The following is a 27,295-nucleotide window of genomic DNA, read 5'->3' as shown; positions in this document are numbered from 1 at the left end:
TTGTGTTTCTTCAAAAAACCCCAACAATTTCAATAAGCACTAAATAGATAGGTGCTCTCTCTCTATAATTATACTGTTTGGTTGCTAATGAAAAATGTACCTTGTCTGTTTTCCGTACCATTTAAGAAACCTGTTCTTCCCACTGACCTTTTCAGAAGGCACGGTAATTCAAGTGGTAATGTGAAGAGGGAAGAAAGGATTTTAAATATACTAATTTTCAATTAAATGGCATCTACTTGTCTCACACTAGTGGAGACCCATTTTGGAGAAGAAAATGAACTTTCCCACTACTAATGAATTAACTGAAGTTTGTTATTTCTGAGGACTGACATACGAAGTAACTGTTCTGCACTCTAGAGAGAAACACCTGAGCTCGAAGACAGTGAAGTTACTTTCATTTAAGGGTGAATTTAAATGTGTCCGAGGGTTATACGGGTTTCCCCATGTAAAGTTAGCGGTTAGAGCATTATTGTGGCATCTTTCCTAGTATTTCAAATACATGTTTCTGGCTTTTCTAATTCAGAAGTCCTGTTGACTTCAGCTGAAGCTTTGTCTACATAAAGATTTCTTACATACATCAAAATTTGCCTGAAATGATTTATACTTCAGGTATTGGTAGCGTTGCTTTCATGTGGTATGTATTTATGAATTACACAGTGCTTAATTGTGGAGGAAGGGATGGAAAGCGTATTGGACTTGTATTTGAAACCAATGCATTGCCTGAAAAAAGCTTCTTTTCCACAAGGTGTATGTTACTCATATTATAGAAGTTGAGTTCTATCCCTTTACTTTCCATTTCTTCTGTGTCTTCAGTCTCCAAGTGATAGGAAATGAGTTGTTGCAAATTAGTTTGATCTGTAGTTGTTTGAGGTCCTTCTGTGCATGGTGGATTTTCCGGCTGCATTCTCTCTTCACTCTATATTCTGTGTTGGGTTTCCTTTGCGTCAAATTGATGTGAAGTATCAAGGTATGTAGTGGTACCAGGTCACCATGCAAAACAAGGCCATGGATCACCACAAGAAAATTCCCAAGACATTCTAGGTACAGCACAGGTTAGTATCAAACTCATAATTAAAAATTTACAATTTGAGTCAAATCAAACAAGTTAAACTGCCTTGGTGAGTACAGGTTACAATTGTGGGGCTTTTTAATTTGGAGAATAAGCATCAACCTTTTGGTAGTTTTGTCTCCGTTCAGACTAAAAGCAGATTCTGAAATAGTAGGAGTCTGTTTAATAGTAGTTCCAACTTTGAGCCAGGTTATTCATTCTGATTCTTTGGGTAAAATTACTATTGAAATTACTGGCAACTGCTTCCCTGACCTCTCTTTTAAAACTTTCTTCTTCTTTGTTGTACTGTATAACTATCCACAACTTACATGCCCACCAAGTGCATTTTTATCACTGTGATAAAAATTAGAAATGTGTTCCTGCTTAAAACTAATCATGTTATTACTATAATGCTTTTTTTAAAATTAAGGTTTAATCAATGTGAGGCAATTTGCCAGAAAGAAGAATTGTTTTACCCTTTTTATGCTCACTGAATTTTGTTTGTGTTTTCTTTTTTAAATAGTGATTCCAGAGTTTATTAGTCAAGTAAATATTGCATTGGAGAGCTTAAGCAAGAACACAGTGCATCTCTTTGATGATAACCAGTTTGTGGACATTTCTAAGAAGGTGTATGATACAATTCATAACATCAGATGCTCAGTCATGATGATTCGGGTAAGTTTTTTATTTGGTCATTTAATATTAATTTCTATGATAGTTCAAGGCATCAGGGCATTTTCAGAAGAATTTATAACTGTGTATGTTTATAATACCCCTTAGCTCATATCCAGATTGAACTGATTTGGGAAATTTGGATTAGAAAGAAACACACAGGATTATAACACAAGAAGGCTAGGATTCTATTGAGTACCAGATCAGAATGTTGCATAAAAATGTGTTTTGTTCTTAAAAAATATTTATTTCTGTTTGGATGATGAAGATCTTCATTCACTTCATTAATTATGAACTTGTGGCTACAAACCTAAATCTGCTTGTAGCTCTTCAGCCTTAACCTTATTTAGTGGAATGTAGGAATGGAGTCTATATCCAGGTGATCGTGATAATATCTTGTTGAAGTTTTGTGAGCTTCACATCAGAAGGTCTAACAGCCTGATTTCTGTCAATCTCGCACCAACACAGTCAATGTACTTATCCTAGTGTTCTTCCTGAAGTTCAAGAAAATGCTTCAGAACAGCTTATTTTTAAAATTTGAAACAGAATTTTGTCAGATGCGGAATTCCCACCAGGTATCTTCAGTCCACAAATCCCATTTCAAATGATGTCACAACTGAGCTGCAATGTCTGTATGTTCAGCAATCTGCATTATCTTTTCAGTTGAGAAGAAAGTGAGAAAGAGATTCCTCTTTTCTTTTAAATATAAGAACGTTTTGCAGGCTAGCATGCCCAGCAGGTTGAGGGAGGTGATTCTGCCCCTCTACTCTGCTCTCATGAGACCCCACCTGGAATCCTGCATCCAGCTCTGGGGCCCTCAGCACAAGAAAGACATGGACCTATTGGAACAGGTCCAGAAGAGGACCACCAAGATGATCAGAGGGCTGGAGCACCTCTGCTATGAGGATAGGTTGAGAGAGTTGGGGTTGTTCATCATCAAGAAGAGAAGGCCTTGGGGTGACCCTGTAGCAGCCTTTCAGTGTTTAAAGTGGGCCTACAGGAAGGATGGGGACAAACTTTTTAGCAGGGCCTGTAGCAATAGGACAAGGGGTAATGGTTTTAAGCTAAAAGAGAGGGTAGATTCAGCCTAGATATAAGGAAAAAATTGTTTATGATGAGGGTGTTGTAACACTGGCAGAGGTTGCCTGGAGAGGTGGTAGATGCCCCATCCTGAAAACCTTCAATGTCGTGTTGGATGGTTCTCTGAGCAGTGTGATCTAGTGAAAGATGTCTCTTCTCATTGCAGGGGGGTTGGACTAGACGACCTTTAAAGGTCCCTTCCAACCCAGACCATTCTGATTCTAATATGGAAAATAATAGTGAATCATAACCTATTGCAGTGTATAAGTTAAAACATTTCAGTAGGAATTCAAATGTGCAAAATCTTTAAAATGTTTCATCCTTATGGCAGTTGTCAATTATGAAATTGTTTATATCCTGGAGAGAGATTCCGAAACATACCAACATGTTGCCCATAGCAGGAGGAGTTTATGTGGCTTGGATTTATCTGGCTGAACAGACCAGCCTGAGGCTGATCCTCTGTTAGGTCTTCTGGTGAGTTCGTGTTTCAGCGAACACAGGCTAAGGGTTTTGGTTAGGACATCTCTTTTTTTTTTCTAGATCAGTTAAGCTTCATTTAATGCCCGCATTGCTCATCCCACCTTCCCTTAGTGACTCAGGGACTCTTGTTTTTTTAAGATGACAAAGTTGTTTCTATCTGTTGCTCAGTCATCCAGGGCTTGAACTCCAGATGGTTGTGACTGACTATTCCTTTATGGAGTTTTTAATTTTTGGGAAAGGCTTTGAGGAGTGTAACAAAGCTTCAGTCAGTCTCTGTGAAGACATGGACACTGCTCTGCAGGAAACTCTTTGAGTGTATATTCTTACAGTCTGCTGTGATGTGTGTATGTATGTGGACAGTCACTCAAAAAAGGAAAGGGTATTATATCCCCTGTACTTCTTTCTGAAGCATGAGGGGAAGATACTTTCAGCTGAAGAGGCTGTATGTATGCGTAACACGAGTAAATGCACAGTGGATGTGTACTAGCGCATAGTGCATCTGTAAAACTGTATGTCATTGCACAACACCTAAATGGACAGTATTAATATGAAGATTTCTGCTGTACCTGAAGCTGTGGGTAGCAAAGAGCAGATACTCCTTCTCCTCCTCCTCTGAATTGAAGAAGTTATGCGCAATGGGATAAGAGCCTACCTCTACCTGTACTGAACCTCCCGTTATCCTAAACAATGTACGTGTTTGCCTTAAAAAACAATTTGGCTGGAAGTGTATTCAACTGTATTGAATGTATTCAACAGCCCAGCAACTGCACAGTCCTGGCAAAAGCTCAGGAGATTTAAAAAAAAAAAAAAAAAACAAAAAAATCATTAAAAAGGACATGTGCAGCTTTCTTCTTAATGAATACCATTTTTCAGACACTGTCATGAGAGGGTTTTTTTGAGGTTTGGTGAAATGGTAGTCAGCTATTCTACCATCCCTTAGAGATACTGACTGCCAGCACAGAGAGAGTGCTGAGGAAACCTGGTATTCATTTTTTGAGTAAGGATGTATTTGCATTCCTAATTAGATACATTCCAGACAATGCCAGTTTCATTTCAGTCTCCCTGTAAGAATCTTTAGTAAATCTGATGATTATTCAGATGTGTTCTATGGCCAGCTATAGGGGCTTACCGATACTGTGCCAAAGAATGAACAATGCGTTGCTGATTACAGGGGATTGCAAGACGGAAGCAGGGAAAGAAATTGTTGATCAGAATATAATTGAGAAGGGTAAATGAACAAGGACACCGATTCACAGGGGACAATTTTTCACCATCAAAGTAAATGCAGAAAGTCTCTAGATGAGTTCCTCAGGAAGCATTTCAAGCATGTAATTACACAGAGAGAATGTTTTGAAAAATAGAGTTCCTAACTGTAAAATGCTGCCAAATACTATTGTTAATGCAAATTATCAGATATGCTTTTCAACATCTGAGCTTAACCATAGATACATAAAACATTCATTCCAGTCCTGCAGGTATAATCTGAATAACACTTGAGAGCAACTAAATAGTGGAAGGTGTGCTGCACGGATGAGCTCTAATAGAAGTGCTTTTGGAACTGCAGGATGCTTTTTTTTTAAGCTGTTGATTTGAAATCATCAGGTATTTGATCCAGGGTGTATAGCTGCATGTGCTTATTAGCGTCCACATTCCTCAGTCCTTTTTTGACTCCTCAGGCATCTGATTTTTGTTAAATTGAAGAGGCTTTGGGAGCTTGATTTTGCATAGGAATATTTGGGCATTATCTGGATAGTGTTTTAATCAGAATATTGCCATTATGGAAATAGGTTAGGGTAGATAGTAGAATTAAAGACAAGAATTCTGTCATGTGAAGTGTATCGAAAAGTCAAAGGAAACAGGGTGACAGTTTTTGAGAACACAAATGTTGCATAATGTAAAGACTGATGCTAGAACTTTTTTTTTTTTTAAAAAAAAGGAGCTTCTATATGAAAGTGTAGTTCGTTGAAGAATATAACATAACTGGATTGAAGTAACAGCTAATGATATCCCATTAGGATATCAAACACAGTGGAAAGTAGTAATGACAAAATGAATAATAGCTACCAATAGCTGAAGCAGTAATAAAGTCATCTTAACAAAAACACACCAAGAAGAGTGGAACAGAATTCACCAAGTCAAAGTTTCATGGAATTCTTAGTTTTTATTGGAGGATGTTGTATTGGAGGAACTGCTATGAGTTTTCCAGAAAGAAGAGGGCAAAATATTCATAAACTCTATTCAGAATTCTTTTACTACCCTTACACTCATGGAAGCAGTGTATGAGGAACCTGTGTTCCCTAATTTTATGAGGTGAAAAATGTATATTGAGATTGTAGTTCTTACCTGATACAATGCATTATTTTGATGCACTTCTTAAAAATCCTTTCTGCTGAATGTGCATTCCATGCGCTGTTTCTTTCAGAACTCTAGCATAGAGACTGTAGGTTCCCTCAGAGTTTATGGTGTTAGGCTTTTTGAGTGTTTATTTTGCAGATTGTGCCTTTATTACTGTTGAGCAGCAATTTTCTGCACCGTGTTGTACATGATCTCTACCCTTTCCATTCCTTGTCTTCCTGTTTCTTTAGGTAATAGTCTTTTACTGTGGGTTTTAATTTCCCTTGCAAAATCAAACTCAGTTTAGCTACACAATCAGGTGTCTGCAGCATCACCCTTGTAAAGATGTTTTGGTTACCTCAGAATACCCTTGGGATGGGTGCCCTTTTTCTCCTTTTGTTGGGTGCAAATTCTGGATAGTTTTTCATTCAGTTTTAAAGAAATGTAAGAGTTCATCCATAACAGAGCTTGTGAGCTCTTCAATACACTTGATTTCTCTCAGTAAGAGACATTACAGCAGACTTCGATCTCTTGTATCCAGCAGAGTTACAGGAATTTTCAGAACATGGACTTCTCGGAAAGGAAGATAACAAGTGGTGAAAACCTTCCTATCATCCTATTTCTCTTTCAGTCAGTTAATAAGTGTCTAATTTAAGTTCTACCTTTGCTTTTATTAGTGACAGAATTATCCTGCAGATGCAGGGTATTCTACCTGTTTTTACTTCTGTAGTAGGAATGAGTTAGATCCTGTCAGATGCAGGCAATAGCACACATGAATTGAACTTCTATTTAAAAGCTAGAGAAAACAAAGCAAAATAGGGAAGCACTTGAGAGAGAAGACATTTACTGTAGTCTTATAATGGTTTGTTTTTCCAAGAGAGCCCTGAGAACTCATGGGGAGGAAAGACAAACAACAATTCATTGTTGTTGGTCTGAAATTTATGGGTGATGTTAACTCATTACAAATATCTATATTGGGAAGTTTGTTAAATAGCTTTTTCTTCATTTTTCTATCCTACACCAATTGCACATCAAGATTTCTGCAGGGTAGTTAGCAAGCCAGTTGGACCTGCACCTCTCATCTCTTTCTTGCTATTTCTGACCTAAGTAGGTCGGAGATGAGCTTTCCTTCCCTCAGCTCCTTGTCAACTTCCCTGGCAGAAAGCAGGAGCTTTCTTGTTTTCACTTGTGCTTACTTATGCACTAGACCTCTGGTATAAATATAGTTAGTACATGTTATGTTGTAATTTTTTTTTTAACCAGGAGAGGATTTTCTTTCCTTGTTACTTAGGAAAAAATATGCACTATACTGGTTGTTAGCAAGCAGATGTTTCCATGCCCTACATTCTTCAAGTGGTGCTTTCATTGCTTACTCTATCAGTCCTGTCATCCAAAGATTCATATATCTAGATGTAGTATGACTGAAAAAGGATATAATATCTGACATCCTTTAAAAAAGAGCCAAGAAGAAGTGCCCGTCGCCTGTTAAGTAGAGTTGGACACCTGTTCCTTTTTCAGGTTTTTATCCTGAGTCACATAAATGGTGTTATTTGGGAATGTTATGTTTGTGGTTTGTGCTGCAGAAACCAAGTAAGAGGTGAGTTAAAACTGTTTAGCGCCATGATCGAATATGCATGCTTGCAAGTGAAAGCTTCTGGCAGATATTTGTCCTTGCTGTATTGCTTGGCTTTTTAACATCTTCAGTCAGGATCACCAACCTTGAGGTATCATTACGGGGAAAACTTAACACAGAACACTATCCCACATAGGTTATGTTTTCTCTCTTAATTCTTATCTACATACATATTTTCCAAAACTGTCTATGTTCTTTACCCCACAGTATACCTGGAAAGTTATCACATATTGTACAAGTATTTACTTGTTTGTATTTACATCTGTATTAGCATCATAAACTCAGTCATTATTATTAGGACTCTACCTTGCAGGTGTCTTATCAAATGCTCCGTACTGCAACAGTTTTCAGACATGGTCTACATTTGTTTCAGTTTAACATGCTGACTTTTTAAAAATGCTAATCTCCATTTAGTACCAGGTCAGTTTGTGTTCAGTGTTATCCAGGGCCCTCTAAAGCTAAGTCTGTTTTTACTGTCTGCTTTTTTTCTTTTATATATTAGTGTTAAGATAGTAACGGAGAATTGATGGGGCAAACAAAGCAATAGTGTGCGCTAAATCCTGTTTTTTAAAAGCCAGCTGCTTGCTACATTGCATGCAACTACTAGACTGTAATACTCTTACCATTGTTTGCTGTGTTTATGCCTGCTTGTTTACATTCAGCACATTACTGTTTTTTTATTCTTTCTCCAGTTAAAAATGTAATTTTCTTAAATCTGCCTTAGGTTTCCAGTTTGTAAAGTGTCAGCTAATGGAAAAGATGTGTTGGTTTTTTAAAAAGAAAGAAAGAAAAAAGGCTTTATGGGTATATATAGACAAAAATAGTGAATGATTTCAGAAACGCTGATACAGGGACCAGTGGTGAAAGTGTTAGCTGCATTCTGTATCCGTTACAGTATAAATATGCAATTATCCATCTTGGCAACTCTGCATTGTCTTCTGCCCAAGCTATACAGCCTTAGGCATCATGCAAGGCTGTGAATTAAGAACTTCTCGGCAGCAAATTGCTACATCGCTTACCATCAAAGTCTCTTAGTGATGGGGTTACTGGTTCAGACAGAGAAGCCAAAATGCTGTGTACAGAAATGGATGACATGAACAGTTTTGACTTACATACTACTTTAAATTTCAATTCTTCCCAGTTTAGGGATTAAATTACATTGCAACGTCACATATGTTTATGATTCTAATTTTTCACGAAATTATCCCTCTTTTTCAGGAAAACAGAACTTTCCAGAATGATTTGGTAGCTCTAGTTTAGTAGTTTATTGAAAACTTAAGCATAAGGCAGTATTTTTTCTGGAACACTAAAATCTTTGCTGAGGGTTTTTTTCTTATAGCAAGGAAAAGTGATGTGTATTCCTTCCTTGCCATTTGGTGCTTACTGTCTAATATAAATTATATTCCCAGAGAAATTGAATGAATATTATTCTGTTAAAAGGGAAGGACTGAATTTCTGGAACTAAAACTGAGAAGCACAGTAAAAGTGTTACAAATCACAGATACTCTATTAAAATATGCATCCTGACACATGGTTCAGTGGAGTATGAGAAATGCAAGCCTGAAAATGGAGACTGCAGTCTCTGAATACTGTTAATAGTTCAGGCTATGGTTCTGGTTCTGAAATCAGTCCTGTCAATGCTAGTGCCAGTTCTGGCTCAGAGATCTTCATTGCTCAGTGTAAATCTGGCCACAGATCGCTTTTACTGATCATAATAATCTGTACAGTCCATGGCCTAGTTTAAATTTCTCAGTTGCCATTATTTTCACTGTGGAATCATTTAAGTGGTAGGATGGACTCTTTTTAGCATGATGCAGAAAAGCAGTGAGGTACATTACAAATGTATTCAACGTGTAGTTGGAGTTCAAAAATGTAATAACAATTATCTGTGTGATAGATTTTGATCTCAGTTTTGCTAGCACAAGAATGTAGTAGCAGTGCTGTGATCTGTGTCATTCTGTGCTTTGACATCAGTGTAACAGTGTAAGATCTGGTCCTGTTGTCATGGATGTCCTTGCCGATGCAGCAGCATGACAGTGGAAAAGGTTTGGGAGGAATTTTACTTATTTATCCATGAATAGGCCTTTTGTTTTACAGTTTTATAATTCCTTAGTATTCTGTAGGTACACTTGAGTTCAGGTTTTGCTGATACCTTCCTGGGTTTAGTTTTGTGGTGTGTTTTTTTTTTTGTTTGTTTGTTTTTTTTTTTAAACGTTACTTATGAACTTGAATCACACAGGATTATTTTCTTGGAAGTGTGCTCATAGAGACGGAATGCAGAGTTGATGAAGGCAGGTGGGCATACCAAATAAGAAGGCATAGTAATAATGGGGAAACTGACTCAGAAAACCCAGAAATCTTGAAAGACAATTCTTTGGAGAATTTAAAAAAAATCCTCCACTGAGCCTATTGAGCTTGATAAATGGAAGATGGTATTTTTAAGTACTGCTTACTTGAAAAGATTCTGTAGAGTTTGACAAACCAGATACTGTCTAATTACCTGAGAACCTCTGGGACTTACAGCCTGTTCTTAAAAGAGAGAAAAGAGACCCTTCGTTATATTCAGTACCAACAAAGTCAGTGTATGTTGATACTGAAGTGAAGTGTGGTGCAGCAAGGGAGTATTGTGCATCATCTAGCACATGGATTGTGTTGAAATTGCAGTTTTAGAGCACCATTGCTTCCATGTAACGTAGTTATTAGCTTTTGAAGCCCTCTTGCTGTTCACTATATCAAGTACTGTAGTTATTAGGAAATTAGAGCAGTGACATTAACATAAAATTAGTTTGTTACTCCAAGTGCTCTGTTATCCTGGTCTCCATGTAGTAGTCTGCATAAAATGATTATAGAAAATACAAAACGCCCAATTATTTATTAAGCTTGACAGAATTCTTTCTGGAAAGAGAAGCCTGCCTTTTTTCCTGACGTGGTCCAGAATGAAATCGTGCATGAGTAATGATCATATGTGCCAATATGATTAGCCTTAGAAATATCCCAAAATTTGTTACGGTGTTAAATTCACCTACAAAAATAGTAACAATTTTAATGTTATGCTACTTCAAAGCATATCCGTGTGAAGTACTGAGAATAAAGAGCTGCCAGTAGCTATCTAGAGTGAGGTGGTGGCAGCTTGGGGATGCACACAGGTACAATATGTGTCCCTGCAAATGGCTTTGTCGACAGATGGCTGCCTTCATTAGCCCCCATGGACCCAGAGCAGCTGTGTGGTCCCCATTGCATCAATGGCTCTTCCCCTTACTACAGTGCCATCAGGTTTCCTCCATTGGGATCGTGGCCGGCACAGGTAGGGGAATATCATCATTATTTCAGGGACACTGAAATTCTCTGGCTGTGTGTAGTCTTGCAGTGAGGGCTACATGCTTGACCCCAGTAATTGGTGTTGGAGCCCCCTGGATAACACATCCATTGTTTTTCCGCCTATATTTATTGTATGAATTATACCACTGCCTCCCTTTTACCTACTTCATAACCAGTGCATAATTTACTCATTGAGGATGTCAGATAAGCAGATGTCAGACAACTTTACGTTCTTTGTATTTGTTGCTGATGTGCTGTCAGAATTGTGGGAATCTTGGTCCCTTTTGCCTTAGTGAGAAACCAGTCTGGCATCCCACCTGAACACAGCATGCCTTGCTATGTCTGAGTTTTGCTGACCCCACAGGGGTGTTCTGTCAAATACACCACAAAATTTTCATGGGTTTGTGAAAGCTGGATTCTAGATATATAAAAAAGCCCCAAGTATGAGGCTTAATTAACATTCAACAAATAAAGAACAGAGCTGAAGAATCTTTCGCTATTTCAGTGGGGAAGAGCTAACCACAGCAAGGAAAGGTGAACCACTTGTAGCACACAGTTACATGCTTGAAGTGTTGTGAGATCTCAGCGGTGCCCTGGACTTGCATAAATACTAAGCTCAGTCTGACTGGTCGGTGGCTAACAAATAAAAGAAGCTTGTCACCTTGGTAAGCAAAGCCAGATGTAGAACTTACCCAGATTTGAAGCAGAGCAACGCAAATTGTGGCTTCATTTGCCAGTGTTGGGGTTGGTGGACTAATCGCTCCTTTCTGAAATGAAGCCCCAGCAGAGATGAAACCTAAAATTGTGTCTGCCTAAACTTAGGCTTTCCTTTCCCCTTTGCTATTCTGTTTCATTAATATAGCCTTAAGCCTTGCATCTTACAGCTTCCACCATCTCAGGCTTGACTGCTTGATTTGCTCTTGCCATTTGTAGGAAACTCACAGATCAGGAAGCAGATGACTCACCCTAGTTGCCTTTTAACTGCAGGAAGGATCTGCATGAAGGGAGTTATTTTTTCCTGAATGAAAAGATCATCCAGTCTGATACTGTTGCTGCTGTATTGTCAGTTTTGTTTGGGTACTTGGACTTTTTTTGTATTTGAAATTGTACTGTATATTTTTTGAACATACTAGCTTTATAATTCATAGGACTGTTTTCTCCCTCTAAAATTATCATGTTTCATGGCTGGTAGGGTTAAATCCAGATGAAATTTTAGGCTGTGTTTAGTTCATCAATAAAAACTTCGTTTTCTCCTGTTATTTTCCATTCCAGAAAACTCAATAGCAAATATTACCTGCAGCCAGGATATTCAGAGGTGGAATGATTCACTCTTACACAGTCTGTAGGATTGCCAGATAGCTCAGAGATTTGGCAGGCAGGTTTTACCTGGTGTAATTGTGTTTTAGGCTGGGATACATCTTTGCTCCATTTCTGTTTATTCTTGGGCATGTTGATGAGTTCAGAGATTTATCTACTGCCTAGGCAAAAAAAATAATGTCGAGAGCATTATTAATTGCCAAAAAATACCATCATTCACAAAGAGAAAGTAAAAGAAGAATTGAAATTAATATTGGGGACCGTTCAGCAACCAGCATGAATAGCTTGCCATGAAGACATAGGATAATACTCTTTGAAGAATCGTGGTGCTGCATCTCAGGCATAGCTATGCATTGTCCTGCCTCACATAGTATTGTTTGTTTGTATCCTCTTCACGTCTTTTCCTTCCCCTCCTTTTTTTTTTTTTTCCATTCCTTTTCCATTTTCTCTCCTATTACATTACAGTTTGTCTCTATATTTATATGCAGATTTACTTCTCATGCCTGATACTTAGGTAGTATAGGAATGGTCTTTCATAAAGCATGAAAACTGGAATTCTCACAGGGTTCCAGTCTCTTTGGAAATGGGTAACTAGTGCATGAATTCTGATTTTTATCTTGGCTAAAATAAATAATCAATTATGAAATTTAAAGATAAAATTATGTATAGAAATTGTACAGTACAGTAATCCAATTTAAAAAGTCTTGTTAGAAGCAGGGACATACCTACTAAAAGCTACCTTGGCATATGGATGTAAATTAGAAGATGGATGCTTAAATACAAAGTTTAAGGCCCAGAGACCCATGTTCACATGCCCTGAAGTCTGCCTCAGTCTGGGTGTACTTTCTACACACCAGGGAAGTCATTTGAGCTAGACAAAACTAAAACAAATGGCACCATGACTTTAGTCCACCTCAGTCTCATCTCCAGAGTTAGATTCACCACTCTGCCATGCTTTCCTATATGAGATAAGGGAAGTGGTGGACAAACCAGGGTAGATTCCACAACAGCCATAGTGCTGGCTGGGAATGCAATTTAAAGCAGTTGGCATTTTAGTGAAAATACTGTGATCCTCATGATTGGTAGTTTCCATTCTCTCCTGGGCCAGGTGACCTTGCTAAAGGCTTCAAAGATTAAAGAAAATTCTGTCACCTGGGACTTTATTATGAAAAAGGAATGTTTAGCCTTGTCTTTCAAAAACTGAACCATGATTGCTTTTTCTAGAAAACAACCAAAAAAACCACAAACCCAACCAAAAGCAACAAGGCCCAAATGGTTAATAGAAAAGAAATCACCGTTTTGTTGGAATGTGATTCCTGGAGCATTGATGGTGCTGTGGGTTTTCTCAATTTATTTCCCTGATTGACAGTGTTGATCATACGATGATCTGTGTGACACCAGGCCTGCTGGAGCCTGGTGGGATTCACCTTTCTCAGTAGGGTAAAATTGTCTATTACCTTTTTATGAGTCTACACCTCCTGTGCTTATCATGAAGTTATGAAGGGTCAAAGCAAGATCAGTTTAAAAGCATGTTAAACGTTTAATAATACTGATAGACCCTGGGCTGCCTGGTCCCCTGAGTGGAGGACCATGAGTTTGAGGACAGTGACTTTCCATTTGTCAGTACTTAAATTGTAAGGGCCTAGCTGCATCAACTGGATGTTAACAAGTCCATGGGGCCTGAAGGGATTCGTCCCAGAGTACTGAAGGAGCTAGCGCATGTTATGACAGGTCCCCTCTCAATCACCTACTAAAGGTCCTGGGAGTCTGGGGAGGTCCCTGCTGACCGGAAGCTGGCCAATATTATTTCTGTCTACAAAAAGGGCCTGAGGGAAGACCCAGGGAACTACAGACCTGTTAGTCCAACCTCAGTTCCTGGAAAAATTATGGAGAAGATTATACTGCATACTATTAAAAGGCATTTAAAGAATAATGCAGTCATCAGACACAGTCAGCGTGGGTTCACAAAGGGAAAGTCCTGTTCTATGATAAGGTCACCCACCTAGTGAATCAAGGGAAGGCAGTGGATGTAGTTTTTCTGGATTTTAGTAAGGCTTTTGATACTGTCCCTCACAACATCCTTCTGGACAAGTTGTCCAGCTGTGGGATGAGTGGATTCACAGTGTGCCGTGTGAAGAACTGGCTGAAGGGCAGAGCTCAAAGGGTTGTAGTGAATGGGGCTACATCCAGCTGGCAGCCCAGTCACCAGCAGTGTTCCTCAGGGCTCAATTCTAGGGCCAGTTCTGTTCAATATATTTATCAACAGTCTGGATGCAGGAGTTGAATGCACCATTAGCAAGTTACTGATGATGCCAAGCTGAGGGGTGCTGTTGACTCTGTCGAGGGACATGATGTCTTGCAGAGGGATCTAGATAGATTGGAGCATTGGGCAGTAATTAATGAGATTAAATTTAGCAAGTCCAAATGCCAGATTCTGACCTAGGACAGAGTAATGATGGGCACAAGTATAAATTGGGAGATGAGTGGCTGGAGAGCAGCCCTGCAGAAACAGGTCTGAAGGTGCTGGTCGACAGCAGACTCAGTATGGGTCAGCAGCGTTTCCTGGCAGCCAAGAGGACAAACCACATCCTGGGGTACATTAAACACGGCATAACCAGCTGGTCAAAAGAGGTGATCATTCCACGGTTTTCAGCGTTGGTGCAGCCTCACCTTAAGCACTGTGTGCAGTTCTGGGCCCCGCAATTTAAGAAGGATGCGAAGGTCCTTGAACACATCCAGAAGAGGCCAAGAAGGCTGGTGAAAAGGCAGGAAGGAATGTCCTGTGAGGAGCGGCTGAGAACTTTGGGCTTGTCTAGTTTGGAGAAAAGAAGACTGAGGGGCGATCTCACTGCTCTCTGCAGCTTCCTTAGGAGGGGACGTGGAGAAGGATGTCCTGATCTCTTCTCCCTGGGATCCAGTGGTAGGACATGTTGTTAATGGTTCAAAGGGGAGGTTCAGACTGGACATTAAAAAGCGTTTGACCACCACAAGAGGGTGGTCAAACACTGGAACAGGCTTCCTAGAGAGGTGGTTGATGCCCCAAGCCTGTCAGCGTTTAAGAGGCATTTGGACAGTGTCCTTAATAACATGCTTTAACTGTTGGTCAGGCAGTTATACTAGATGGTCATTGTATGTCCCTTCCCTTTTCTTCATGGTGAGGGTGACAGAGCCCTGGAACAGGCTGTCCAGGGAGGTTGTGGAGTCCCCTTCTTTGGAGATTTTCAAGACCTGCCTGGACACAGTCCTGAGTAACATGCTCTAACGTGCTCTGGGCAATCCTGCTTCGGCAGGGGAGTTGGACTAGATGATCTCTTATGGTCCCTTCCAACTCTAAAAATTCAGTGAAATTCAGTGAAACTGAAATACTGTCTTCTATTCTGTTCTGTTAGATATGCTTCAGGAAATCTGAGCAAAATACATACTTTTCCAAGGAAGCTATTAGGTTCTATTTTTTTTACTGTACCATTACATAGAATAATTACCAACTAATTAATTGAAAAAAAAAAAAGTGTTTTACCAAAACCACCATGAAAGCGAATTGAAATCTCAAGGTTATTTAATGTAATTTTAACTTCTGGTGCAACACACCACTGAACAGTGCACCACTGTGAACTAATAATGTAGATATTATTTGCTACATCTTCTGTTTATAGAAATGTATCAGCTATGTTAAAATCATGGCACCAGTATGACACAGTTCATTGAGCATTCATGACTAGTTACTTCCTATCTTTTAACTTTCTGAAGTCATCTTTTACCCTTCCCCCCCCCCCCCCCCCCCCGCCCCAGTTTGGAATTGAATTTCTTATTTTGCAAAAGTCAGCTTCTTCCCTCTCCTCTTTTAAATCTTAAATTTTAAAGTCTCTCAGACTCATCCGGATGTTTGCAACTGATTTAATTCCCTTCTCTGTTTCTTATGTTGCCTCTATTTATATTCAAATACTACACTAAAAAACTCTGAACGTTTTAGAAACAAGCACTTAAAGGTTAGTTAATAGCACTGTTGAAGTTCTCTGCAAACTGAACGCACTGTATCTGAACAATATGTCATTGTATGATCCTAATCTGTGTTTAGCAAGCAAAAGTGTTTTCTCATAGCATCTCAGTAATTAACAATAGTAAATATTCTTGCACTGCATTAATAAATATACATACTGCCTTCATATATGTGCGTACTAATATGTTAGTATTTCTATAAAAGAAAACAAAAGTTTAAACCAAATCAATAAGTAGATCATGGTTTGTATTTAGGGTAAGAGAAAATTTTAGAATTTTGGTGATTGAAATGGTTCTGAATAGTTTACTGTGTGTCTGATCAACATACAGATTAAGGCAAATTTATATAAATGAATTAGAGTATCATTTATGTTATCACTGTTATCAAAAGTGATTTTACAAACTTGAGTCTTTTGTAATATTTGGTTCTATTTCCTTAATGTCCAGTTACAGTTCAGTGGTGCAAGCACAGTGGTACTCTTATCAGTACTGTTTCCTGTTCAGACATGGATTAACTTCAAATAGTTCCCAGTATTCATTTGTCTGACCTGTTTGTAGAAACATCTACAGCTGGAAAATCTCCGGTGTCTTCAAACAGTCTATTCCACTCCTTCCTTACCTTTAGAAAGTTCTTCCTAAAATTCAGCCCACATGTCTCCTTATGGCAGCTTAAAGCATTTCTTTTCTGGTCCATCAAAGGCATAGAGAACAGGCTATCTTCTTCATGTTTCTTGTGTACTTAAAAAGTGTTTCTTTTCATATCGTGCTCATGCTTGTTGTGATCCTTTTCTTCAGCTGGTTTACCTCCTTTTGAAAGTGCAGGGCCCAATACTAGATAAAATACTTCCAGTGGAGCCTCAACCCTGAGTTAAGGCTTATTTCACATGGCTTGCTGACTGTGCTCCTGTAGGTACTTAGAACAATCCAATTGCCTTTATTTTCAAGAGCATGATGTTGCTCCTTCCTGTTTGGACTGTGATTCACTATAATTCGTAATGCTTTTCTTTAGAGCTCCAACTTAGCCACTCAGTTCCCATCTCTTACTTACACAGTTGATTTTTCCTGCCTCAATTCAGTACTTCGCATTTGTTCCTACTGTGGTATCTTCCTTTCTTTCTCAGTCAGTTTGTCAAGATTATGTTACATTTTAACACTGGCTTTAGAATCACAGTCCCTGTCAAGAATTTGGTATTGCCTACAGATTTAGTAAGCCCACTCTATTCCATTAAGTTTTCATTAAAATCATGGGCTTAGTGCAGATGCCTGTTGAATTCTACTTGATAAATCCTGTCACTTTGACAGACAAATTTTGGTAACTGTTTTGGAGTATATTTTTTTTTTAACCAATTTATACAAACACAATTAGAGGTTCATCTAGAACCTAGTTCTCTAGCTTACTTAAAAGGAGATCATGTGAAAGCATATGAAAGCTTCCACGTCTCTGTCCACAAAGGGGCATTATCCCATCAAAGAAGTAAGTTTAATTGTTTTGCTATGATTTCTTCTTGATAAATCCATGTTTGCTATTACTCAGCTTGTTTCCTTTCCAGTTTTCCTTTCTTTTAGCAGCAAGTGTCATTGAAGCACATTATGTATTGTCTCTGTATAAAGATGAGCACTGATGAAGAGACCGCTCTTTTGCCATTTCATAGAAGCACAAGCTCTGCTAATACTGTGTACTGTTTCATTTAAAATACTCTTCACTTACTGTTCAAGTCAGATAATACGGGAGATCTCTGAAAGACCAATTTCACCCCATGCAACCAAACAAGATTTCATTGAGTTACAATTGGCTGCACTTATTCTGCCTTTTATGTACCTTAGTTAAAAATAGGAGAAGTAGGGTTTTATGGTCCCAAGATGAGCAGTGAGCACCTCCAGAATTCTCTAGTTCTTTAAGCAAATGCGCTCTGATCTATTGCAGTTAGAATAATCAAAGCATTAGAAAATGTGACCTATGAGAAAAATGCTGAAGGGGTTAGTCGTAATTAGCCTGGCAAATAGAGCAACAGAAGGGGAGAGAGAAGGGAAAGGCATGATAACCATTTTCAATTATATAAAATGTTGTTGCACGAGAAAGGAGAAAATCTATGTTACGTGTTCATAATGGATACAAAGAGAACTCTGGCTAGATGGGGGAAGATTCAGCTTTGACATTAGGAAAACCAAATTTCATAAGTAAGATTATGTTAAATTTTCATAGATATTAAAGATCTTGCGTCTGTCTTTGCGTAATTTTTATCTGTGACAGAGTTATGTTGATTATCTCCCCTTCCATTTCACTAGCCAGCAGAGGCTGTCAAAGATGCACATTGTGAAAAAATATGCAAAAGGAAAATGAGGATTTGAATAAATTTCTCATTTGGTGTGTCAGAGGGGAAGATTACTTGCTGCCTTGTTTCACATAACTTTGTCATGAAACCTTCCCAAATTAAAGAAATCATTTCACATATAAACCCAAGAATTTTCCATGGACTGTTAAATGCATTAGTAATAACAGTGTACAAAAAGCTGTTGTGTACGATTCTCTTTAGTGCACCTATAAAAATTATAACAAAATCATGTAATAAATAATTGTTAAGAAACAAGACCTGAAATAGTGTTCTTTGAGGGGTGGCTGGGAGATGTGTGTGTTTAATTCCACATCACTTGGGGAGCCTACTTAGTAATAAAGGCTATCAGCCTTTTAAAGCAGAATCAATTACTGATTTGTGACATGAAGCCTGGTTTGCACAATCATGTGCTTAATAGGTTATTTAGTTCCACGTCAACTGACAGTGGTCACTCAGTTGAACAGTCATTGGTTATTGAATGACTAAATGTGGGTGGATGCATGTTCTGGGCGTCAGAAACCTCTTGATAATTAAAAGCAGGAATGAAAGTGATGGCAATGGGATTCGTGGCAGGGGTGGTTTTATTTTCACTGTCCGAGTGTCTGGGAAGAACATCTGCTAAACCTGAGAAGTTTATGTTTAAACAATAAGTCATAGGTGGTAATGTGTGGGAAGGATGGTAGTGGTACCTGTGCCTTCAGGAGTTGGCTGTGCATTAGATTCTGTATTTTTACAATTATGCACAAGTTTTTTGATTGACAGGCTTATTCTCTATACCTTTGTTTAAGACGATGTATTTTACTTGCAGGTCAGATAGTAGGGTCAGTTGAGACTCAAGAGACTTGAGCAAATCTTCAGGTTATAGATAATAATTTCATCTATGCCAGTTTGAGAAATGTACTTATCATTAGAAACCTTTTGCTAAGGGATATATTCATCTATCCAAGGGAATGCATTTTTTTAAGTATGATCATTTAGCATAATTAATTTAACAGAAACATATGGATTTGGCATGCTAAATCTTTGATGCAGGGGCTGCCGTTGCTCCGGCTTTACTCATTTGATAAACGTACATTTCTTAGGGAATTCTGAATTGTCTGTTTTGTTACATTTGTTGTCCTTTCTGAGTTCTGAAATGTATTTTTAAAACAGTCGCACTTTGAGGTATTCACTGCACGTTTTTAACGTTTAACATATTGATGTTTTCCAAAAGCAGTTTCAGTTTTCTTGTTTGCATTTCATAGGACAGTCTGCCTTGAAACGGTTGTTGCGTTTTGGCTTTGGGAATGAGGCTTTGGGGTACACTGTCCTTCTCCACAAGAAATGGAGTCTTCTAGGGAAGAAAGTGAGTTTCTGTAGGAAGGCAGGCAGGCTGTATCACATGTTTTCAAAGCATAATGTCAAATCTCTTCTTCACAGAAGTGGATTTATCTTACCATGCCTCACTACTCCCTATCACAAGGAAGAAGCATTGTGGGAAGTTCTCTGTTAAGTAAGATTAAAATACAAACTGAACGTTAAAAAAAAAAAGAAATCCAAACCCTGAAAAAAAGCAAACAAGCATGAAAGATGAGGAAGGAAACAAAGGCTTTTGTTGAAAGTACCTGGAGCCTGTGACTGGATCTAGCTAAGTGGATCTTCATTGTAATCATCCCTTCTGCTTTGGGGTTTTTCCTGCCTTCCATGGGACTCCTCAGTCCCATGCACAGGGTGTTAACCAGCTGTGTCTTGGAAGCCTCTCAGGGTGGAGTTAGCCAGTACTGTGGTGATGACGTTTCAGACTACTTTAATACATACAGATGTGACAGAGAAAACAAGTTCTATGCTCTTTTTATTTTCAAGTATTGGAGTAATGTTTAGAAATAAAGTATTTCAAACACAGCTGCAAAATTGGTAGGCCATATATACTGGCAAAAGTGAGAACAATGGCTCAGCTGGCTTCTCACTGCCTGTTTTCAAACAACGTAAGAAGTTCTTCCATTGTAAATGAAATATCTCAATTAGCTTCCCGCTAGATGGAGCAAATGTATGTTAACCCAGCAGAGGAAACAGGAAATACATTTTAGGTCAGCAGGACAACAAATCACTTGTATTAAAACTACTATTCTGTTCTTGTTAATTACTAATTTTCTGAGTTCAAAATGGAAGCTTCTAAATTGTGGTGAAGTTTCCTACTTAATAAACACAAGCAAAGGATACACTTTGCATGGACCTGTGCGTCAGTTGTCATGGTTTTCGTGGAGTGAAGATTAGCTTTGGTTACAACAGAGGAGTATGATCGTAATAGCTATGTTTGATCATATTTTCTGTTGTTGTTATTTGGGATTTAAAATTCTTTTTAAAAATGCCACACGAAAAACATGCTTCCTTGAAATGAAATAACTGGAAAAAAATAAACAAGCTTTCAGGTTTCCAAGTGAGTCCTCAGGTACCTGATGAAGAATTTGAAGTCTTGAAATCTTAGTTTCTTTTGCGATCACGCTGTTTCATTTTGTAAAAACTGCTACCTCATCTATCTTCCTTGTATCTTTTAATCTTTATGGTTACAATGCCATTACTAATTGTGATTTTCAGGCAACTTTCAAGTTTCCCTCAACTTTTTAGTTTTAACTATGTGTTCAGTACTTTTACAACAGCATAACTAGGTCAGTATTTTCAGTAGAACTCTCTTCGAATTGTCCTAGGCGTTATACAAGAGTGGCATACCTAGAAAGTACCATCAGCGCTTCAATGGGTGCAACCAAACTTCAAGAAAGGAAGGAATGAAAACAGGGCTGAAATACAGATTGCCTGCAAAAGAGGTGTAACTTCTGATAGAAAATAGGTGCTAAAACTCTCAGTGCCCATTTACTCAGCAGTGACAACTTCATAGTTTTTACTTTAAAAGGATTTTTCAGAAGGCATTTCTCAAAAATTTCACTTTTCATGATTGTACTCCTCTGCGCAAATCCTTCCTGTCTCCTGGGCTGTTTATTGAGAAGACTGTTATCCTGATGTATGCACAGTGAGAACTGAAAACACAGGAATTGTCACGTGGAGTTAGGCTATTGATCTGTCTAGCTGTTTGTAATGGTGATTAATCGTAGCTTTTTTTGTCTTAATCTCTTGGAGCAGGATGCTAAAAATTCGCTTACTGTTAAACGAGCAAATAAAACCTTCTAGCATCCAGTAGTAATGAGGTAACTTTTGCCCCATACTGTGAGTTCACAACATTTATTATTTTTAAAACCTCAACTCTTTGCCATATAACGTTATCTTTTTAAATTGAAAATACTTTCATCTTTCAGTGTTAAAGGTCATTGTTTATCCTCATCATTAATTAAATTGTTTGGTCTTCACCGTAGTTTATGTTCTCACCACTAATCTTACCTGAAATGAGAGCTTAAATATATAAAAGATCTTTCACACAATTTTCTCTGTTGGTAACAAGAAGTGTTTGTCACCTACATTTGAAAATGAACAATCTGTAATGCGTACAGGCTATGGCAGGATGATGGTTTTACTATTACTTAATGACAAATTCCTTACTAGCAGCTGGTGACAAGGCACCTATCAAAGGCAGAGTTCTAACTTCTGGTTTTATTAATCATTTGTTAGCCTTATATTCATAATATCCCGAATAGTGTGATATGTAAAAGGTGTCATTTTAAGGTAAGGGTCAATAATAGATTTCAAGATTAGACATACGATTATTTTTAATGGTAAATGGGGGGGATGGTATTTGGCATAGCATTGAGATGTCACAGTATTGACAGATTAAGAACATAGGATTTTAATTTGCTCTTTATAATGTGGGGTTTGGTTGTTTTCAAAATAACACTCAAAATAGTTGCTTTTAGCAAAAAACTGAAAAGTACTTTTAGTGAATAGATAGCAGCAATTATATGAGGATGTTACTAAATTAGTCAGGAAAAATAAGTGATGCTTGCAATTTCTTACTCTCCCTCTAGTGCATCAAAACTCTGGCAGCCTGTCATCTGGTAGAATTAAATATGGGATAACGGTGGTGTTGTGACTAATATGCAAAATTTTTAGACACTGGCTAAATATTTGCAGAGAGCCCATTTGTGATACATTTACCACAGTTTGTTACACTGAATGACATGCTGCTTAACATGATGAAATTTTCAAAATACGGGGATTAGTCAAATGTCCAGAGTAGAATAGATGATCTCTAAACCCATTCTGTTCTCAGTGAAGAGCATAATAGGCAAATTCTGATCCTCCTAGAGTGCATACAAGCATTTCTGTTGCTGCTGTGGTATTTACATACCACAAATAACTCCTGTATTTGCAGTGGTATAATAAAGACATCACTCATCAACTTGGCTCCTGCTGAGATGTTAGTCTGCACTGTATTTTAGTATTCATTTGGGAAAAAGATCAACTGTTGAAACCAAGATAAGATAAAACCTAAGAGCATATAATGACAGTTTAAAGGTCAGTGTTTAATTGAATGTTAGATAAGAGGTGATGGCTTCCTTCCTTTCACATCATGATGGCTCTTCGTCCATTTACATTCTATGCCTTGAGATTTTAGACTTGGTGTTGCATTATTTTTAACAACTGAGACCCTTTATTGGCAGGATCGATGGTTTTGTGTGTGTATTTGACCTTTAAAAATTAATAATCTAGATAAAGATGTTTGGATAATCAGTTTTGAGGAGCGCCTGCGTAAAAAACTATGTTGGAGAAAATGCTGCAAAATCTAGTAAAACACATTGTTCTACAAAGCTTGGATTAAAAAGCAAATAAGCCAACAAGCACACTTGAACCCAGTGTGGCAGAATGGCAGAGATCTAAAGACTAAGGCCAGGCCTTGGTTTTATTAATTATTCTCTTTAAAGTCCTTGTAGAAAAGCAAGTCAAAAAGGTTTGTTATCAGAGTGATTTTTATTTTCTAGATAGCATCACAGAATGGTGTGGGTTGGAAGGTCAATGACCTTTAAAGGTCATTTAGTCCAACCCCCCTGCAGTGAGCAAGGACATCTTCAACTAGATGATGGAGGACAGGGGGCTGGTTGGAGGCAGCCAGCATGTTTGCACTTAGACTGACCCAATGTTCTGCATCGAGAAAAGAATCGGAGAGTAAATCCCTATGAGAGTGCAGCTGGAAAGAGCAACAACAACTTTTTGTTCTACAACTTGAAGTTTTGAAATACCAGATTAATAGATTGGTATTTTCACCTATGAAAAGCTTACCTGAGACTATATTTAGAGTTGTCTTACACTAGTGTCGTTTTCCTGTACTCTTTGCTCTCTAAGGTTTCTACATCTAGGCTGATAATATTTATTTAGTTTGACTTTACTAATCAATACAATTCTACGAAATTCTCTCATTGCCTCCTAAAATAATCTTTTTTAAATATACGCAGTTTGTGGTGGGTTGGTAATAGTATATAGCTCTTAATGACATGACCTAAAATTCACTTACAAATAATGTGACTGTGTCAAAATTATTAACCATTTTGCCCTGTCACAGCCTCTTGAATTCCATGTTTTATAGAAGAATACGATGGAAAATGGGGGATTGTCAAACATTCCCAAGTATGCTTTCACAAAGGAAGGAACGGTGCCCTGCTACCATGAATCCAACTTCATGATCATTGGGGGAAAAATTGTAACTAATGTTACACAATATATTTCTATATGTAGTGACTAAGTATGTGCAACTTTAAAAAGAAAGTAACTTTTCTATAAACCTCTCACTGATTCAGGGCTATTACCTGCCTGAGGGTCCTGGTCAGTGTGATCCTGAGAAGCTAAAGTTACTCTGTTTTAATACCCTTTTTGTTATTGGTCCTCTAATAAGAGTGTCTCAGAGTTTCAATTAAAGTGAATTTGTGGTAGTTTTTTTTAATTTCATGGATATCCACCCACAACAAAATCTGATTTTTCCTCCCACACTGCATGTTTTCAAAGAACTTCTGCATGGTAACAGCTTTTGGATACTGTTGAATTCTTACTATGTCTAATTCCAAGGCTAAAGCTGGGAAACTTCATCACACTATTAGTCTTTGCCTGAAAATAAAATACTCCTTTTCTCTGCTTTACCAGTGTAGCATTATGCTCATCTTTCCCCCCAGAATTGATGCCCGTCAATTTTCTTGGGGAAATCTATGTGTATTTTTTCACCACCAGCATTGTATTTCTGCCAGCTTCTGCACCAACTTTGAGGAGTTCTTCATTTCTTATGATGTTATCTCATACAAATTATTGGTGTGTTGTTCAGTGAGTGAAATTTGCTTGTGTGTTCTTGAAGTAATGGAGTGCTATTTAAACCTTGTTTCAAGGCTGACGTTGAAGTCTAATAGTTTATCTACTACCCTCAGGCCACAGAGGTGCTTTCCCAGCAATATGTCTATGCAGGTGAATTTATTCAGTTTAATGTAGTGCCATTACCATGGACCCAGAAATAAAATAATGGAACCCTACATTCCTGTCAACAGAGAAGAACATTCCTCTCAACCGAGCATTCCTCTCAACAAATCTTTTTTGTATGTAACTTGATAGTAAAAATAACCAGGTGAGAACAGATAGCAATTCTGGTTTAAAAAAACTACATTTGATATGATTGAAAAGAGGGTAAAAGTAATGACCAGGTTTTTTTCTGCCTGTTTTTGGTAGGGTTATCCGATAGTACTTCTCTTGTCATGTTTATCTTGGCACATCAGACTTTTGGGATACCAAGAATGTCAGGATTTCCCTCTAATTGGAACTTGAGATGTCAATTAGTAGTAGACCATTCAATAGTAGATCTGTCACCAGTTATGTATTGAGTCTTGACCATATGTGTGTGTATATATATATTTGGTTCTTTACAATGTGAATCTACTACATAAAGGAAAATTGAGTGCTCTATTACATTGGCAGAACCAATATTATTTTTTAAATAGTTCATAATCCTAGAAGTTTTGTGTGCCTCATTGTGCAGTGTTTTGTTAATATGACTGAACTTGCTTTTAATATTTTATTTAGTGTCCTTTCTGTCACTAACTTCATTATGCTTTTTTTACAAAGTTGTGTATGATAAAATTCAGAACTCCTGCATGAAGACTGTTGTATTTTTTTATAATATGTTGTTAAGTTGGAAGGAGGAAATAAATGTGAAGGCCTAGATCATACAGAAAATTACTCGTCATAAGTTAAACAAAGTTCTTTGATGGAATTGTCGTGTATGGTTGAAAAAAATAGTACACAAAACCTGTGTTACCAAAACAGATTCTTTTAGCTGTGGGTACATTATAGTACATAGAGTATGTACAGTGAAAGTCATAGACTGGCCTAAATCACTCCTGTTTTGGAGTTTATGGGGGGAAAAAAAAGTAAAAAAAAAAAAAAAAAAAGAATTGAGAGGAAGAGAGAAGAGAATTTGGAGAGTATGTTACAAGAGGAGGCTACAAATAGAATTTATATTTTTTTCCCAAGGTATATAGTAACTGTTTGAAGGATAATAGTTTAAGGGGTGTGAAAGGCTTATATGCTGAATAAAGTGTAAATGTATTTACCTAATGCTGTTGGGATTAACTTTCCCTTGTTGAGAAGATGGCTTGATATAATTAGTTGCTATTCATGAGAACTACTTCTTCCTATCCACCTACAGGCAAAAAACAGCCAGCCCTGAGGAAACATCACAACAGTAGAAAAGGATAACGAATTATCATAATATAAATGTGCAAAATGTGTATTTTCATGTAAAAAACTGGTGGTGCTTAAATGGCAGTTGAGGTGATTAGAAGGAACAGACAGTGGCATGTGAAATATATACAAATAGCAAATTAGGGTCACTTAATTTTTCCTGTAGTGCAGGAACTTGTGCTGCTTGATAGAATTGAGAAGTGACAAATTCAAAATGGGAGAAAAGGTGTTTTTTTTCTCCCAGAGTGCATAGCTGACTTGGAGCACTCTTTGATGTCAGTGTAGCACCAAAAAGCAGCAGGATTCTGAAGCCTCTTATTCTCACTGACAAAATAATAGACCCTTTCAAGGGTCTGCTAGTTCTGCTGTGCATAATGTGGAGGTGGGAGAGTGGGTATACAAGTATTTCTGGACAGTGAAGACAAATAGTAGAAAAACTTGTAAAAAAGTAGAAGAATTTTTTGGTTCTAAAAACGTAGACATCCATTCTTGTCATGTAAAGGTTTCTTGTAAGACACCTTTGTTGGCAGCAATAGTACAATATTTAAATAGAAAATAACTTCCCTGAGTGCCAACTTTAAAAGTCGGTGGTTTAATTAAAGCATGGCTATTCTGAACTAGTTCAGAGCCTTCTGACACAATTTGATTTTGGTTAGAGTTTAATAACCAATGCACTGCTAGAACATGGCTAGTTTTTGTTTGTCAGACATTATCTTGGGCCAAATTATAATATATGTTTGAAATTAATACCAAAGTTACTACCCATAAAAAAGAATAACCCATTACTACATTTTTTCCCAGACACCCGAGGAGCTAGAAGATGTATCTGACCTTGAAGAAGACCATGATGCACGTAGCCGTACAAGTATTCAGACTGAAGGGAAAACTGACAGGGTATGTGTTACACCAGTTTATTTAAAAAGCAATTTGATGAGGGGAAAATGCTACGATGTTCCTATGAAGTCACTTAAAATAATGCAGTGAATCATTAAAGTCTTGTTCAGCTCTTAGTAGATTTCTGAAAACATGCAGAGGGCATGAAACAATGTGTATGACTTGAAAGAGAAAAACACAGTGTAATTAAGTTGTAAATACTTGGTGAACATACAGAATCATAGAATATCTCAAGTCGGAAGGGACCCATAAGGATCATCAAGTCCAACTGCCTGCTCCTCACAGGACTGCCTAAACCATGGGCTAAGAGTGTCATCCAGATGCTCCTTGAACTCTGACAGGCTTGGTGCCCTGACCGCTTCCCTGGGGAGCCTGTTCTAGTGACCGATGTAAATTAAATAGGAAAATTCTTAAACTTAGTGAATGAAATTCTAACAGGTTACAGTTTCATAAATGTTGCTTGGTCTAATAGCAGCTAGGATAACAAGGAAATGTTTACATCTGGGTCTTACCGAAGCCTGCAATGCGTATTAACCAAAAATAACCTCTACA

General features: G+C 37.8%; 1 protein-coding gene across 2 annotated transcripts in view; it reads left to right on the top strand.

Moving 5' to 3' along the window:
* The window catches only part of CTNNA3 (catenin alpha 3), a 492,103-nt gene that overhangs the window by 405,443 nt on the left and 59,365 nt on the right, over positions 1-27,295 (top strand). For both annotated transcript variants that reach the window (XM_074154868.1, XM_074154867.1), the window contains exons 13-14: positions 1,572-1,723; positions 26,651-26,743. In XM_074154868.1, coding sequence (XP_074010969.1) covers positions 1,572-1,723; positions 26,651-26,743 — 245 coding nt within the window. The remainder of the gene's footprint in view (positions 1-1,571; positions 1,724-26,650; positions 26,744-27,295) is intronic.

This window comes from Numenius arquata, chromosome 10 (assembly GCF_964106895.1).
Source record: "Numenius arquata chromosome 10, bNumArq3.hap1.1, whole genome shotgun sequence".
In the NCBI taxonomy this organism is placed as follows: Eukaryota; Metazoa; Chordata; class Aves; order Charadriiformes; family Scolopacidae; genus Numenius; species Numenius arquata.
Note: the sequence above shows the minus strand (reverse complement) of the source record. Positions and strands in the feature narration are given on the sequence as shown.